At 30.7% G+C, this 15,954-nt stretch overlaps 1 protein-coding gene across 1 annotated transcript in view; it reads right to left on the reverse strand.

Moving 5' to 3' along the window:
- Positions 1–11,512: 11,512 nt before the first annotated feature.
- The window catches only part of LOC107481129 (uncharacterized), a 5,607-nt gene continuing 1,165 nt past the window's right edge, over positions 11,513–15,954 (reverse strand). The window contains exons 2-3 of the mRNA XM_016101344.3: positions 15,135–15,268; positions 11,513–12,076 (exon numbers count right to left, since the gene is read on the reverse strand). Of these exons, the coding sequence (XP_015956830.1) occupies positions 11,936–12,076; positions 15,135–15,268 (275 nt within the window). The 3' untranslated portion in view covers positions 11,513–11,935. The remainder of the gene's footprint in view (positions 12,077–15,134; positions 15,269–15,954) is intronic.

The raw sequence follows: 15,954 nt of genomic DNA on the forward strand, positions 1-15,954 counted from the left end.
GATTGATGCCTTCCCCTTAATCCTTCATCCTTATATTCCTCTTCCTTAGCATTTGGCGCTAAAATGGGTTCAGAAACCCTCTCAAATCGCCAGGCACGTGTTGCATTAATGAAGTCATGTGCTGTCATCGACGCGTGCGCGCACGGTACGCGTGCGCGTCCCTGGTCGATTCTGCAATGTGCGCGCGAGCGCCTTGTGCGCGTGCACGTGCTTGGCTGACTTTGCTTCTTTGACTTTTTATGCTTCTCTCCACTTGTATGCTTCCTTCCTTGCTTCCTTTGATCCATGCCTAGCCTATTTCAATCCTGGAATTACTAGCAAACACATCAAGGCATCTTATGGAATCAAGGAGAAATTAGAATTCATCAAAATAAGGCTTAAAAAGCATGTTTTTACACTTAAGCATAAATATGGGAGAGATAACAAAACCATGCTAATTCATAGGCTAAATGTGACAAAAGGTTATCAAAATACTCTAAATTCAATGCAAGATAAACCCTAAAAATAGGGTTTATCAACCATCACCTTAGTCCCATTACAACCCTGAAAAGACCTCATGATGTTTGCATTGGTATACTAAATATTTGTTGATTGGTTAGATGAAGAACAAAGTTTTAGAAAGCATGACTAGAGAAGAATAGAGTGATCAACCCTAGACTCTTGAGATATTAAAGTGCATATACACTACCAGTGAGGGTTCAATGCTTAATTCTATGTTCCCTGCTTTTATGAGCTATCTTCTTACAAGTTTACTTGTCTTTTATTATATTATTAGAATTAGTGAAATTTGAATTTATATTTGTCTTAAAGAACTTCTTTACTTTTAACCAAGTAGATAGAATCATATAGTTGCATTCGTACATAGGTTGCATTGCATTGCATGAGTCTTACTTTTCCCTACTCATTTATTTTGTCTCCTTGAGCTTAGCATGAGGACATGCTAATGTTTAAGTGTGGGGAGGTTGATAAACCACTATTTTATAATTTATATTATGCTCAATTGAGTGGTTTCTATCAAGTCTTTGCTCACTTATTCATATAAATTGCATGGTTTTATAATTCCATCCTTATTCCTTAATATATGTGAAAATATGTTTCCTAGACCATAAAATTATTAATTTTAATTATCCTTTATTACCATTCAATGCCGTGAACCATGTGTTGAGTATTTTCAGACTTTATAGGACATGAATGGCTTAGAGAACAGGAAGGAAATATGCAAAAGTGGAAGGAACGCACAAAAATGAAGTTTTGAAGGAAATGACAGCGACGTGCACGCATGGACGACGCGGACGCGTGATTCGCGCAGAACCCAAGCGACAAGCACGCGTGGACGACGCGGACGCATGCCTAGCGCAAAGCACGAGTGACACGTACGCGTGACAAAAAAAACTTCCAAATGATGCGCACGCGTGACCCACGCGCAAGCGTGACGGATGCCACGTGCAGAAAGTTGTAGAATTCACCCCTAGCGATTTCTGAACCCTTTTTTCGGCCCAAATCCAAGCCCAGAAAACACATATTAGAGGCTATAGAGTGGGAGAATGTATCCATTCATGAGACACAACATTCATTATTCACAATTTTAGTTTTAGATGTAGTTTTTCTAGATCTAAGTTTTAGGATTTAGGATTTCTATTAGTTTTAGGCTATTTCTTCCCAATTTCAGGTTCAATGTTCCTTTAATTTAGTTTCTCTTCTACTTTTATCTATTCTATGACTTTAGTTCGTTTATTCTCCCAATTTGATTTATGAACTCCATGTTAGATTTGATTTTCTTTATTTAATGCAAATTAAGGTACTTCAGATTTATGATTGCTTTCTTTTATTTATGATATAAATAATTTGGATTTTTTCCCCTTTGGCTTTGGTTGAGTAATTGGTGACACTTGAGTTATCAAACTTGGTGCTGATTGAAAATTAGAATTTGCTGATTGATTTGGATTTCTCTAACGCTAGTCTTTCCATAGGAGTTGACTAGGATTTGAGGAATCAAACTGATTAGTCCACTTGACTTTTCTTTTTTTAGTAAGGGTTAACTAAGTGGGAGTAATAAACAATTTTCATCACAACTGATAAGGATAACTAGGATGGGATTTCCAGTTCTTATACCTTGCAAGGGTGTTCATGATAATTAATTTGCTTTCTTGCCAATTTATTTCCTTATTGCCTATTTCAAAAACCGAAAAAGATACTCTTCCATAACCAATAATAAATCATACTTCCCTGTAATTCTTTGAGAGACGACCCGAGGTTTAAATATTTCGGTTATAAATTTTGTTGGGTTTGCCTTAGTGACAACCAAGTTTTTGTATAAAAGAATATTTTATTGGTTTGAAAACTATACTTTCAACCAAAATATAATTGTGAATTCTTTACCGATAGAAAATTCGTTCATCGCATAGCCTTCTTAATTAAAGCATGGATAAATTTATATACTTGTTACAATGGCTAACAAGGGTGCAACCCTTCTTAACTAAAGAACGGATAAAGTTATATACTTGTTACAATAACTAATGCTTTGGACTAAGATAAAGAAATAAATTAAAATATTAGGTAAAAAAATAGCATTCTTGAAGAATATGAAAATTATGCACTTGAATAATAGATAAATTTTTATTGTGTTTATTTTTATTATTTTATATTTTACTATATTTTATTTGAGGTTTTTTAATATTGTTCTTTTGTATGTTGATATTTAAAAAAAAATTGGTCTAATATATTTATTTTTGGTCTAATAATAATTTTTTTACAGAAAATGATGCTAAATTAAACATAAGTTAATCTCAAACTAAAAAGTTATGTTGATTGGTACAAGTATTATGGTATTTAATTTAATTTATTTGCACATTAGTATAATTGACTAAAATAAATGATAAATAAAACTAGAAAATAAGTTAAAAAAATAGATTGTTCGTCATTATTTTAAAATAGATAATAAAATAACTTCTAGGATATTACTTTATTTGGATTGTTAATAATTATAAAAATAAAAGATCCCTAATTATATTAAAATAGACACTAAGATAAATTTTATGATACTAAATTTATTTAAATTGTTAATATAGTTTTATAAATAACAACTTTGTACAAAAAGATGGTTAATAAAAGTTTATAATCTTCATATTTAATTTATACCTATTTGATTCATGTATTTTATTTTATTTTACTTTGCACAAAAAAATTTGAGGCTTGTCTTTTTATTTAATTATTTTAAAATAATAGCAAAATGTGTTATATGATATTTTAACTATGTAATATTTTTTACTTTTTACTCATGAGATGAAAGATAATTGTTGTTGCACTCATAAAATGTTGTGATGCAGTATTAGGAAAATTAATAAAGTGTTATCGGTTCAAATTATAACTCTTACATTGATGGATTAATTGAATGACAAGTTATTAATAAATATCTATAACAAAGTCTGTAACACTTCAAGTTTTTATAATTCAAATAATAAATTATTTATAATTTATTATATTTGTTTAAAATTTTATTTTTAAAAATTTTTTTATTGAGATACTTAGAACCTAATCTTTTTAGTAATTTGAGTTTAAATTAATTAGTATTCAGAGATTTTTATAGTAATTGAGTATTTTTTTTATTTATAATTTAAAGTTGTAGTAATTGAAAAATAATGAGTATTTTATATGCTTTGATTTGAGTATTGAGATTTTAAACTTTATTTTATGAATAAAGGAGAATTAATTTGATTATCTCCAATTTTCATTGAATAAATATTTATTTAAAAATAATTTACAAGTTGATAATTAAATGGTATTTCAAAGATAATTATTTTGTATTTAATTTGGTTTTATGTATTTAAATTTGATTTTAAATTATTATTTTATCATTATTTTTATTAAATTCTTATTCTATCCAAATCCTAATCGTAAAAACTAATACGCACTCCCTCACACTAACACTACTGCTGCCAACCCCCACACCCATGAGGAAAAAGAAAAGAAAGAAAGGGAAGAAGAAAAAAGAAACAGAGGGAGGAGAGGAAGAGACGGTGCTGGCGGGGCTGGGTGCCGCTGTCGACGTCTTCGTCGCCGACCATGGAGGGAGAAAGAGCGCACACGAACGAGAGCTACCCATGATTGCCGCCAGCTTCGTCGGATCTCCATCACTGAGAGAAGGAGGGAGAGGATGCGCAAGCTGGAGGAGTTGTGTTCCGTTGCAGCTGTCGCGCCAGTCCCCGTTGCCAAGGGAGGAACCGAACGCGATGGAGGGGAGAAAGCTCACCGTCACTGTCGTGCTTCGCTGTCAGCGCTGTGCAGAGGAAAGAGAAACACGATGGCTAGAGGAAGAAGGAGCTGCTCCTACCGCCGTCGAGCTGCACTGCCGCTCAAGAATATGAATTTCAAGTTGTAAATTCTAAGAGTGATGTATGGAATTGATTATTCAAGGTTAAACAGAAATGAATTCTATGATTTTGTTAAGTTGAAAAATAATTATTATAATTGATGTTGGGGGTAGATATAATAAATTATGAAATTAGTTGAGACTGTGGTTATGACTGAACATGATTTTAAATTGTGATTATGATTAATCTAATTGGAAATCAATTGATGATTGTTGATTAATTACCTGGGTAAAACGCAAGGGTTGTGGATTTGTCCTACTTGTTCCAAGTTGAGACTTGAAACACTTAGGTAAGATGTAAAGGTTGAGGTTTATTTTAGTTGCTCCAGATTGAGACTTGAAACACCTGAGAAAGATGCAAGGATTGAGGTTTGTCCCATGTAACAGCCCAAACCACCCGCTAGCACGATATTGTTCGCTTTGGTACACAAGGCCTCACGGTTTTACCTTTGACCATAGGAATGATAGCCAAAACCCCCCTTCACGCTCACTCGTCAAAATGCGTCATGCTAGGGAGAGGTATCCACACCCTTATAAAGCATGCTTCATTCCCCTCCCCAACCAATGTGAGACCTTACAATTCACCCCCTAAGGGAGCCCAGCGCCCTCGCTGGTACATCGATCCAGGCTCCGCCTCTGATACCATTTGTAATAGCCCAGACCACCTGCTAGCACGATATTGTCCGCTTTGGCACATAAGACCTCACGGTTTTGCCTTTGATGATAGGGATGATAGCCAAATCCCCTCACACTCACTCGTCAAAATGCGTCATGCTAGGGAAAGGTATCCACACCCTTATAAGGCATGCTTCATTCCCCTCTCCAACCAATGTGGGACCTTACATCCCAGTTGCTCCAGGTTGAGACTTGAAATACTTGGGTAAGATGCAAGGGTTATAGTTTTGTCCCACTTGCTTCGGGTTGAGATTTAAAACATCTGAGTAAGATGCAAGAGTAAGAAAAAATATGAAAAAATGCTTAAAAGTACTTGAAAGTGGCTTGAAGAATACTTAAGAAGGGTAAGAAAGAGTTTTAAATAATGAAAAGAGGATCTTATCTGGATTAAATGTTGAAAGAGTTTGAATGCTTATAAACTAAATATTTTGATATTATGATTGATAAATGGTTGAAAGTGTACCTCTCTGGTGATGCAGATGTGTGAATGATTATATGGTGATGCGAAAGTGTGAATGGTTATGTGGTGATGCAGAGGTATGATTGATTATTTGGTGATGCGGAGGTATGACAAAAAAAGGAAAGAAAAACGATGATTGAGAAACTGTAAATGATGAACAAAATACTAGAAACTGATAATTACATATGAGAATTGGTTGTTTGATTGGGTCTTTGTGTCAATTGCTAAGTAGGGACACCCACTTTAAAGGCAAGTGATATATGACTGATATGGGTTCGTCCATATGGTACCCTATTTCTCACTGAATGCACATATGCTATAGCAATTATATGATTATGATTTTAGCGTGACTGACATGGGTAAACTCGTGTGGCTTTGGTATCTGACTGACATGGAGAAATCCATGTGATATCCATGCTGACTGATTCAGTGGAGAAACTATATTCGGAATCCATTCCGGGTAATGTCGGGTTGCGGATAGACAACCGACACATGAGTTCATGATTTATATTAGGGACATGCATGAATCATAAATTGTTTGCGCCTTTGCATTTGATTGTGTTTTTTTATTTCTTTGTGGTTGTGCTGTTTGTCTCATTGCAATTTGTTTGTGTGTTGATTTAGGTCGCTTACTTTGTGTTATTAGTGTGTGGATGTATTGTGTTGACTAAGAACTGATGCTGTGATTGGGAATTAATTATGCAACTGAAAAATAGTTAATATGACTAATTTTGTGGTTGAGATTTTTTTTGAGTTTAGAAATTTAAAGAAAATAATTAAATATTCTAAAGTAAAACTAAAAGTATTTTTGAACGTTTGTTAAAAATAGTTTTATTAAGTTAATTATTTGCATTTTGTTTTTTGCTTTCATGGTATTCGTATTCCCTACTGAGAATGTGTGGTTAGTTTTCACTCCAAAATTTTTCACCCTTTCAGTGACACAGGTTCAAAGACTCAATATGAAGCTGCAAACGAATATTGGATTTTGTTTTATGAGTTAAGTTACTTTTATAGAGTCCACTCGCTCTTGTTGTTTAAGATTTTATTTTATAGAGAAGGGTTGGTGTTGTATCTGAGTTTCATTTGATTTCTTGTGTATAACATTTATTATTATTAGTATATATGATTATTATTACTTGGATATCTTTGGTATATGACTTTAATAAATAAAAATCAAAATTTTCTGGAGTTTTCTTAAAAACTAAAATGCGATATCGATGTAAAGGCTCAATATTAAATAGATAATAAAGGAAAACAGGTTAATAACACCATACTTTTAATATGATCATGACGTGCTAGAAGTTGGGTCATTACACATTCATGAATGGAGGGCAAAATATAAGTATATACATAGGTATTAGAATGAAACATGCAATGTAGCTATCTAACTAGACTATAATATTTTTGAATTTTGAAATTTTTAATTTTTTTCGTTTGTAATAAAACCATATAAAAGTTATCTAAAAGTAAAAAAAGAAGCATACTCACAATATTTATACTATATTTAAGAAGTAAAAAAAAGCTCCTAACTACTAGCAAAGTCAAGAAAACAAGCAAAAAGCAAGCTATTCACATTATTCATATATGCACCATAGCTAATAAAAGCACACATTGCAACTCCACGGCAGCAATGCCAAAAACTTGATAAATGCTAAGAAATTGTTTAGAATTTTTCAATATTAAAATACTCAAGTTCATTGTAGATAGTTCTAAACCAAAAGTTAACACCATTAAAGTTTGATAACAAGATATCACAAATTCAATTCAAAATAATATCAAGAGTTTTAATCCCGAGTCGTTTTCTCTTAGAATAACAATGTAGTGTATCGAAATTGACTATGAAAAAATCGTGTTTTGATCACAATTAGTGAAAATTAAATAGTAGGACATTAAAATATCAAGCAATAACTAAATGACAATTGAAATTAACTAAGAGTAATTAAAGCAATTAACTTGAAAAAGAGAGTGAAATCATGCTTTAAAAGGTCTTGACTAGGATTAAGGGTTAAGGGTCAAGGATCAATATCCGTGTCACTAACCACAAACATGATCTTTATGGAAAGCAAACCCAATTTGTAAACTTTTAAAAATTGAGAAAAATCAATTAGGCTTAATTGATTCTAATCCACAAATTCTAACTAACTTACTAATTGAATTTAGTAAAAAAGTCAGTGTTCGTGAAAACAAGATTAATTAACATATTTTAATTATCGATTAAATTAGATATTAATAACTCAAGGTCACCCAAGTTCTCAACCTAATCCAAGAATAAAAATCTACTACATAACTAAATGAGGAATTTTATCAAACACATAAAAGGCATATATAAAACATTATAAATTGTTATAATTAGTAAAAACTACAACTACTCAATTCAAGAAATCAACAATAACATTTCAAGTAAGTAGAACAAAACATAAAATATCAAATTGCATTAATTAAAGTTAATATTCAAATATGTTCATCAATTAAAGTGCTCAAAGAAAAACTAGAAAAAGATTCAAATTAAAAGAGAATAGTAGAATAAAAAATATAAGCAAAAACTAAATTTCAACAAGATTAAAACTTAATACTAAAGAGAAATTGACAAGAAACTAAGTAAATCTACTCTAATTTTAGAGAAAAGAAAAAGTTTTTCTCTCTAAAAACCTAAAAGGCATTTAATGACACAAAACATGCAACAATTGTCATAATGATTTCGTGTGATTTAATTAATGTGTATCACATTATTGGTCATTACATGACTTTTTTAAATAACTACTCAACTTATTGATAATTAATGCTAGGTTGATGATACTAACAATGGGATAGTATATCAATCTTCATTTATGCATTTTAGTATGGGATACTAATATACATTGAAGTAGTTGGATTATAATAAAAGTTAACAGAATGAAATTTCACATACCTAAACATGCTTGAAGAAGCACAACAAACAACATTGGAATTTTTTATTAAGAGTGATGCATGTCAAAGTGAATGTGACTCGTATAAATTGTTGAATGAAATTTTAAAACTAGAGTATCTAAGTGAACTAATCAAATAACTAGTTATATTCACTTATGCATGGTATGATCCTACACAGCCTCAAGCCATTCACACGCATAAGACTATAAAATTATCAAGGTGAATCATGGTAGGAGGTATGATAGATATGATACCTTGATACTTGCACAAAATGTACCTCAAGTGTATTACATGCAATATCTTGGAAGAACTAAATCTAACTAAAGAGTTGTGATTAATGCAAATCAAGACTTAGGAAATATTCTCTTGATGATGAAACGCAAGATGAATCATTACAAACTCAGGAAGTAAACCATGTGAGAATCATAAACGCAAGATTGATATAGTGAATCTCCCGATACGACAATTACAAAATGTGGATGATGATGATGCATTTGATGACAAGGATAATAAGGATTATGACAAATCTACCACTCAACCTTCTGATGAGTGTGAGTGAAAGTAATGCCTTTAATTACTTGTGTTTACGTTATATTTTAATTGGTTTAAATGCATGTGTATTTTATTATCGCAATATTACCTTACTGTAGTTCACATCTTATTAATTTAGGGTACGTGTCACCATAGTCAGGTAGGAGTCGGAGTGATGGCAGTAGGGGGCATGGTACCACAAGTGGTGGTCGTAGGAGGTAGCATAGGAAGAATACGACTATGGCGCTTAATTTAGGTGCCTTGTCACGCGCCCATCCTACGACTACTACTCCTCCTATCTTTCTTATCCCAACTTTTCACAAACCGAGAAGGGTTTTCTTGACCAACGGGGTTACACATTACACACAAGTGACACCCAACCATAGTATCACCCTTAACCATAGCCTCAACCCCAGTCCCAGCCCCAACCCCAAACTCAATCACAAACTCAGTTGCAGACATAGTCGACACCAGCAGCATTCTACGAGGTTGTGGCATCTCCACTTGATCCCTGCCCCTCACTCGCATTTGATAGAAATGATTGGTATATTTTATATATATGTATGTCACTCAATAAATATCCCTTTTTTGGTGTGTGAAACAGCTAAAATCCTCTACGCACAAGGATGAAGAGAATTACTTGGTATTTAAGAGCCACTATTGGTGGTTTTTACCTAAGTCTAGCATGGTTCCGAATTATGTTCACGACTTCTGGTGGGATTTGTATAAGATAAATAAGTTATTTTTATTTAAAACTTAAAATTATATTACTAGTTATTTTAAATAATGCAATTCACTATTGTTGTCTGTTGCAGTAACATTTCAAGTTCTGTCATGGGGAAGAGTAGAAGATGTACAATATTTGGCAGATGAAAATCGCCAAATGCCTTCAAGAGATGCTTGCCGACATATATAACACGAGTGTTCTGACAGGTTGAATGTCAGACGATATCTTTATACAACTCAAAAAGTACTGGACCACAAAAAATTATCAGACAATGAAAATAAGATATGATCCAATTAGACATCCAGTGCTAAAAAGGATCATTGTACACCAACTACTCCATCCTCCACTACATATGCTAAAAAGATAAAAGAAAATGATATGTATTAAATATCAAAAGACTTCAAGTAAATTAATTATGTTAATCAACATTTGCTTAATTTATTATTTTTCAATTAGATATATCAAATGGCTTTAAGTCTTTTTTATTTATTTAATTAATCTTAATTATTTACAGGCATAATTCATGGATCATAAAAGAGATGGCGGGAGGAGATGTGGGATGGAGTCGTGAAAATTAATGGATTAGAGAGAAAAGAATTAAAAATCGTGAAAAAATGAAGGTGCCAGAAAATTCATAATACAATATTAAGGATATGATAATTATTTTCAACTTTTTTTTAGGTCATATGAAGGGGTTTAAGCTCAATTTCAACTGTTTTTTTAATTAACTTTTTTACATCACTGATACTTTAAATATCTTAGAATCATCGTAACATTTACACAATCCCACTAGGTGAACAATGAGAGATACGAACAATGTGAACAACGGACCGTATTTCAGGTCCACTAACCATATAATTTCACTTTCATCCTAAACCCACCACTTTTATCTAATTTCACTTTGACTTAATTACACCCCCTTCTAACCCAAATTCCCTTTTCACTGCAGCCAGCCGTCTGTCACCTACCCTAGCACGCAGTCCCCCCCTCGCCGGCAAGAAAGCTCCCAAGCACCGCTGTTTTAAGAACAAACATCCTATTTGCATGAAGAACAATAATTCCATTCGCATTAAAAACAAATATCCTATTTACATGAAAAATAAGCATCTCATTTACATGAAAAATAAATATCTGCATGCGCGATGGAGGACGAAGTTGGGTTGCTTGCAGTGGCGCAATGGAGGCGAGGTGAGCAGAGGCAGTCACTGCCACACGACGAGGCCGGGCTGCTTGCAGCGATGGGTGGGATGGAGGCGCAATGAGGCTGGGATGCGTGCGGCGATTGCGGACGCACGAGGAAACCAGAGCGCTTGCGGTGGTTCGCGAGAGACATTGAGAACCTCAAACTGTACATTCAGCGCGATAATGTAGTGGTTTGCGTGCTTCCACTGTTTCACATTTACTCGTTGAATTCCATTCTGCTATGTGGCCTTCGAGTTGGGGCTGCAATAGTGATAATGCACAAGTTTGAAGTGATGGGGCTACTTCATGTGGTTGAGAAGCACATGGGGAGCCGGGGTGGGGGCGCATTGCGGGTGGGAGAAAGGGTTTGTAGTTGTTGAAAATCAAATTCAAAACAAAGATTATATCTAATTAATTCAAATTTTGAATTTTAAAATTAAAATTATTTTTTTTTGACCTATTATTTATATGGTTAAAAAAAATGTTGTTCTCCTATACTTTCTCTTAAACAAACATTCAAAATCCAATCCCCATTTTTTTTTTTTGGATATCCAGCATACTTTTAAACCAAGTAATCTTTACGTCTTCTCTACATATTTGAAGCCCAAATTTTTGTAATTGATCACATTCTGAGCTACTACTATTTGGTGGTGAGATCAGGTTTGATTAAACTGAACCCAATTGTCCAAAAACAATTGAACCCAATAAAAAAATCATTGCATTATATTCTACAACCACCTCTACTTAGAATAAGTTCGATGTATGTATACATATATTTGAAATATAGAGCTACATTTAACACAATATTTAAGTTAAGTAAGAATAAAATTGTCATTTCTATTTTTATTTTGATAATATCATTTTCATGTTATATCAGGCAAAAATGCACTGAAAAACATATATAAAAATAATATCATCAAGATAAAAATGACAATATCCACTCCCAAATTAAGATGGAGAATATCAATGTATTGAAATTATAGCCTTGTTGTTCAAATATTACTACTGGAATATGGAAGCATGATTTTCAATGCATGAATGATGGAGGGGATAAAGGGTAATGCCTAATATAATGAATGTGTTTTCAAGTTCCAACTTCTGCAATGCTCTGTAAGGCTGGCCTCCATTGACTACCACCACCAACAACAAAATGCTTTCCAAAACCTTTGTTATAGCTGCTGCTGCTGCTGCCATTACTTCCTATTTGGTGAATCTCCTGTTCCACCTGACACACAAATAAAGTTACCAACACATTGTTGGGTTATATAGGCACACGCGCCAAGAGGCAAGAGATAACATAAGAAATGACAAATCGTGTTTTGTTCATGATAATATATAGAGTAGTCAGCAGTGATATTACTTTACCAAAGATATCTTTATCTCATTAGCACTAGTGTTTGTTCTTTTTTTCTTTCTTTTCTATGACGACAGTTTATTAGTCAAAGTTCCTAAATTCTTTTCAGGAATTCAAGTAGCAATGGAGTAATCAGTTTACAATTATTATTGTTTTCCTATACTTTTTCTATACGAAATTAGTTTTTAAATAATTTTAAGTTGAACAGTTTAATTTTTAATAAATTTTAATTACCAAATTAAATTAGTTCTTATTCTTTTAATTTTTAGACATATTAATTAATATTCATATCAAATTTTCGTTAAAAAATTAAAAAAATCAGCTTCTGTTATTATTTAATAATTAAAGACATTAATTCTTAAAAAAATTTAAAAATTTAAAAATTAATTCTTTTATATTGATAAATATCTGATGTGAGACTAATTTGTTTAACGAAATAAAAATTTAAAAACTAAAATTTACATCTAAAAATTTCTTATGTATTCTAGTTCTAAGAATTGGAACATAATTCTTGGTGAGAGACTTTACCCTTCTTTTAAGAATTTTCATCGAATTTAGATTAAATTAGTCAAATAATCAAATTTGAATAATATTAGGATATATATATAACAGGATCCCAAATTGGCCACTTTATTCACTCAAACACAAATAGAAATGATAAGTGGAGGGTGACTCTTCCATGATAGCTTCTACTTGGCCACTTAGACTTAACAAACGGTAGGGTTTGGTGCAACTAGTCTAAAGATGCAATTAATTTCCATCTTATCATATCTGATTTTATTTATTTATTAATGGTTATGAAAAGATGCAACTTTAACCAAAGCATCCATGGTAGGTTCTGATTAGCTTGCCTGCGGTCCTGACGTTCCTTTTGTAATTTGGTAGTACAAGTGGAAACGTGAAGAAACTTAGAAAGCGTTCAAAGGGAACATAACAAAAAAGGACTGTCTCACTATTTCTATAGTGGAAGAACATGCATTGTTCAACGTACTTTTCTCTAATTTTCTCTCTATATATACTATAGCTAACTAAATCAAATATCATATATCTATGACTAAACTTACCTAATATCATCATTAAAAACGAAGGGTTTTAACTAGAAGTAATTTTTTACTATTTGTTTATTTTTTTACAATTAAAAATTTTTTAATTAATCTTTAACTATCTAAAAAATTAGTCTAAATAATTCTTGATACATTAATATGTCACTGTTTAAAAAGCTACTTAAATTAATTACTTAAATAGTTGGAAATTAACTAAAAAATTTTAAATTATAAAAAAAAATTTATCGTTCAAACAAATTATCAGGACTATAAAAGACATTTACTATTTTTAATGCGGATCATTTTCACCATAAAATTAGAATATCATAGCGCAAACTTCTAATAGAGTCAAACAAACAATCATTAAATGTATATTCACATGTGTCTCCATAAACAAAATTTATTTTATCTTTTAAAATAAAAAATAAAATAAAATTTATTTTATTTTTGTTGTAGTCTCTAAATTACTTAATTTATCTTTTAAAATAAAAAATAAAATATTTAAAATAAAAAATAAATTATTTAAAATTATTAAATATTATATATTATATATTTACTTTTTTTAATAACTTAAACACATTATTAAAGACACCTTAGTATTCACCTGTTTATTTTAGCCTTCTGTCCATTTTTTTTAGATTCGCGGTGTATTTCTGCCGTATTAAAAGTGGTGGAAATTCATAAGCATGGGCATCATGCATCAAGCAAAATGCCAAATAGTAACGCCACCTGATGAACTAAACTCTTCCACAAAAAAATTGCTTTAGGCGAAAATTACAACAAATGGCAAAATCCACCTTGAGGTTCTCACTTAAATCATTAATAAATATCAAATTATTGCAACGCAGAAGACAAGATTCTGTGTGGTTTGATAAAATGCTTGTTGTTTTTATTATTTTGCATTTTCTGAAAAAAGGTGAAAATAATAAAATTTTTTTATATTTTTATATTTTATTTTCACTTTTTATTTACAAAATTTAAAAATACAAACAAAATATCAAAATTAGAAACAAATCAAATAGAACTTTTTTTATATATTGAATTATGAATAGTAAATTCTTTAAAAATGGCTTAAATTATGAGTTATACATTATTGTGAATTTTTACAAAAGGTACGTAAGTTACGTTTTATCTTTTTATAATTAAAATAATATTTTATTTACAAAACAATGATGTTATTGATGTGTAGTATTATTATTGGACGTATTAATGAATTTTTTATTTTTAAATTTTTTAATAAATTAGAATAAAACCAATTTTTTTATAGTAATAATAAACTCAATTGTTATCAGATTAGGTCAAACTGACTAATTTATATAACCCATTGGATTATGATTTTTTTGTTTTTTAAACAAAAATTAGGGATATATTTGTCTTTTTATAAAAAAATTTAAACATAATTCGATTTAGATTGTGTAAATCGGTTAGATCAAATCGGGTCTAATAATTATAGTACGGACAATTAGATTTATTATTGTTGCTATAATAAACCAATTTTATTCTAATTTATTAAAAAATAAATTATTAACTAATTTAATAAAAATGTCCAATAATATCATAAAACATATAAACATCTTTAAGAAAAAAACATTTTTAATATCTTTATCGAAGTGGTATTTTCGTTATTTCAAATCAAATATAATCTAATAATTTAGACAAAGAAAAGTGGAGAGCGAGCAAAAGACATAACAAATCTTGGTAGTGACCACGGCGTTTGATAATAAATTTGCAACAAAATTTGCAATAAATTTCTGGGAAAAAAATTTGAAGGCAAAATTTACAAATATTTTACTGTATTATATACTTGATGAAAAAGGCGTAAATTGTTTCAACATATTGCATTGTAATAGAAATTAAATTAGCATGCAAGTTAATCAGTTATTTACCTTAATGGAATTGAAATCAGAATTTGAAGCAGTAGGATTTGGGCCCTTGTGCTTCATCTGAACCCCATTTCCACTTCTCTCGAACAGTTTCCCAAGCTTACCGCATTTTTTCGAAGCAAACTCCTTCAACACATCTACACATACCGCACCCACCAAGCTATAATTGAAGATAAATTGTACTTGTAGAAAAAAAAATTCTTTTACAATATTTTGTCTACTAACGTCAAAAAAGTATATATACTTGCTATGAAGTTATCAAATTTGAAGGAGGAACGGATGTTAATTTTCTAATAATGTTTATTAAAATATTTTTTGAAACATTTTCTTGTCATATTTGATGTGTGTTAAAATGGAGTACAATGTTTCTAACATAGTATGATAAATTTTTTTATACATTTATATGTTAAATTAAATATTTTAATTTAAATATGTAATATTATTTAAAATTTTATCATCACAAAAACTATATTATAAAATATCTGATCAATTAGAATAATAAATTATTTTTATAAATTGATTCATATAAAACTTATGAATATATGACCAAAATATGCTGATACACAGCAATATTGATTTAATAAGGAAGTAAAACCAAAATGATAATTTATTCTAAAATCTATTTGAAAAAATAAAACAAAGAAATCGATGTCTGTTTGGTATTGGTGGTAAAAAGAAGGGTAAAAAATTATTAGAATCGAACCCAATTTTGGATATACATACAAAAGTACTCCTCACTTTTGACAACAATAAAAATATTTTTATAATATTATAAAATTTGATAAAAAAAATAATAAAAAATAATTTTTTTATTATAAATATC

Source organism: Arachis duranensis, chromosome 1, assembly GCF_000817695.3.
Source record: "Arachis duranensis cultivar V14167 chromosome 1, aradu.V14167.gnm2.J7QH, whole genome shotgun sequence".
NCBI classification, from domain to species: Eukaryota; Viridiplantae; Streptophyta; class Magnoliopsida; order Fabales; family Fabaceae; genus Arachis; species Arachis duranensis.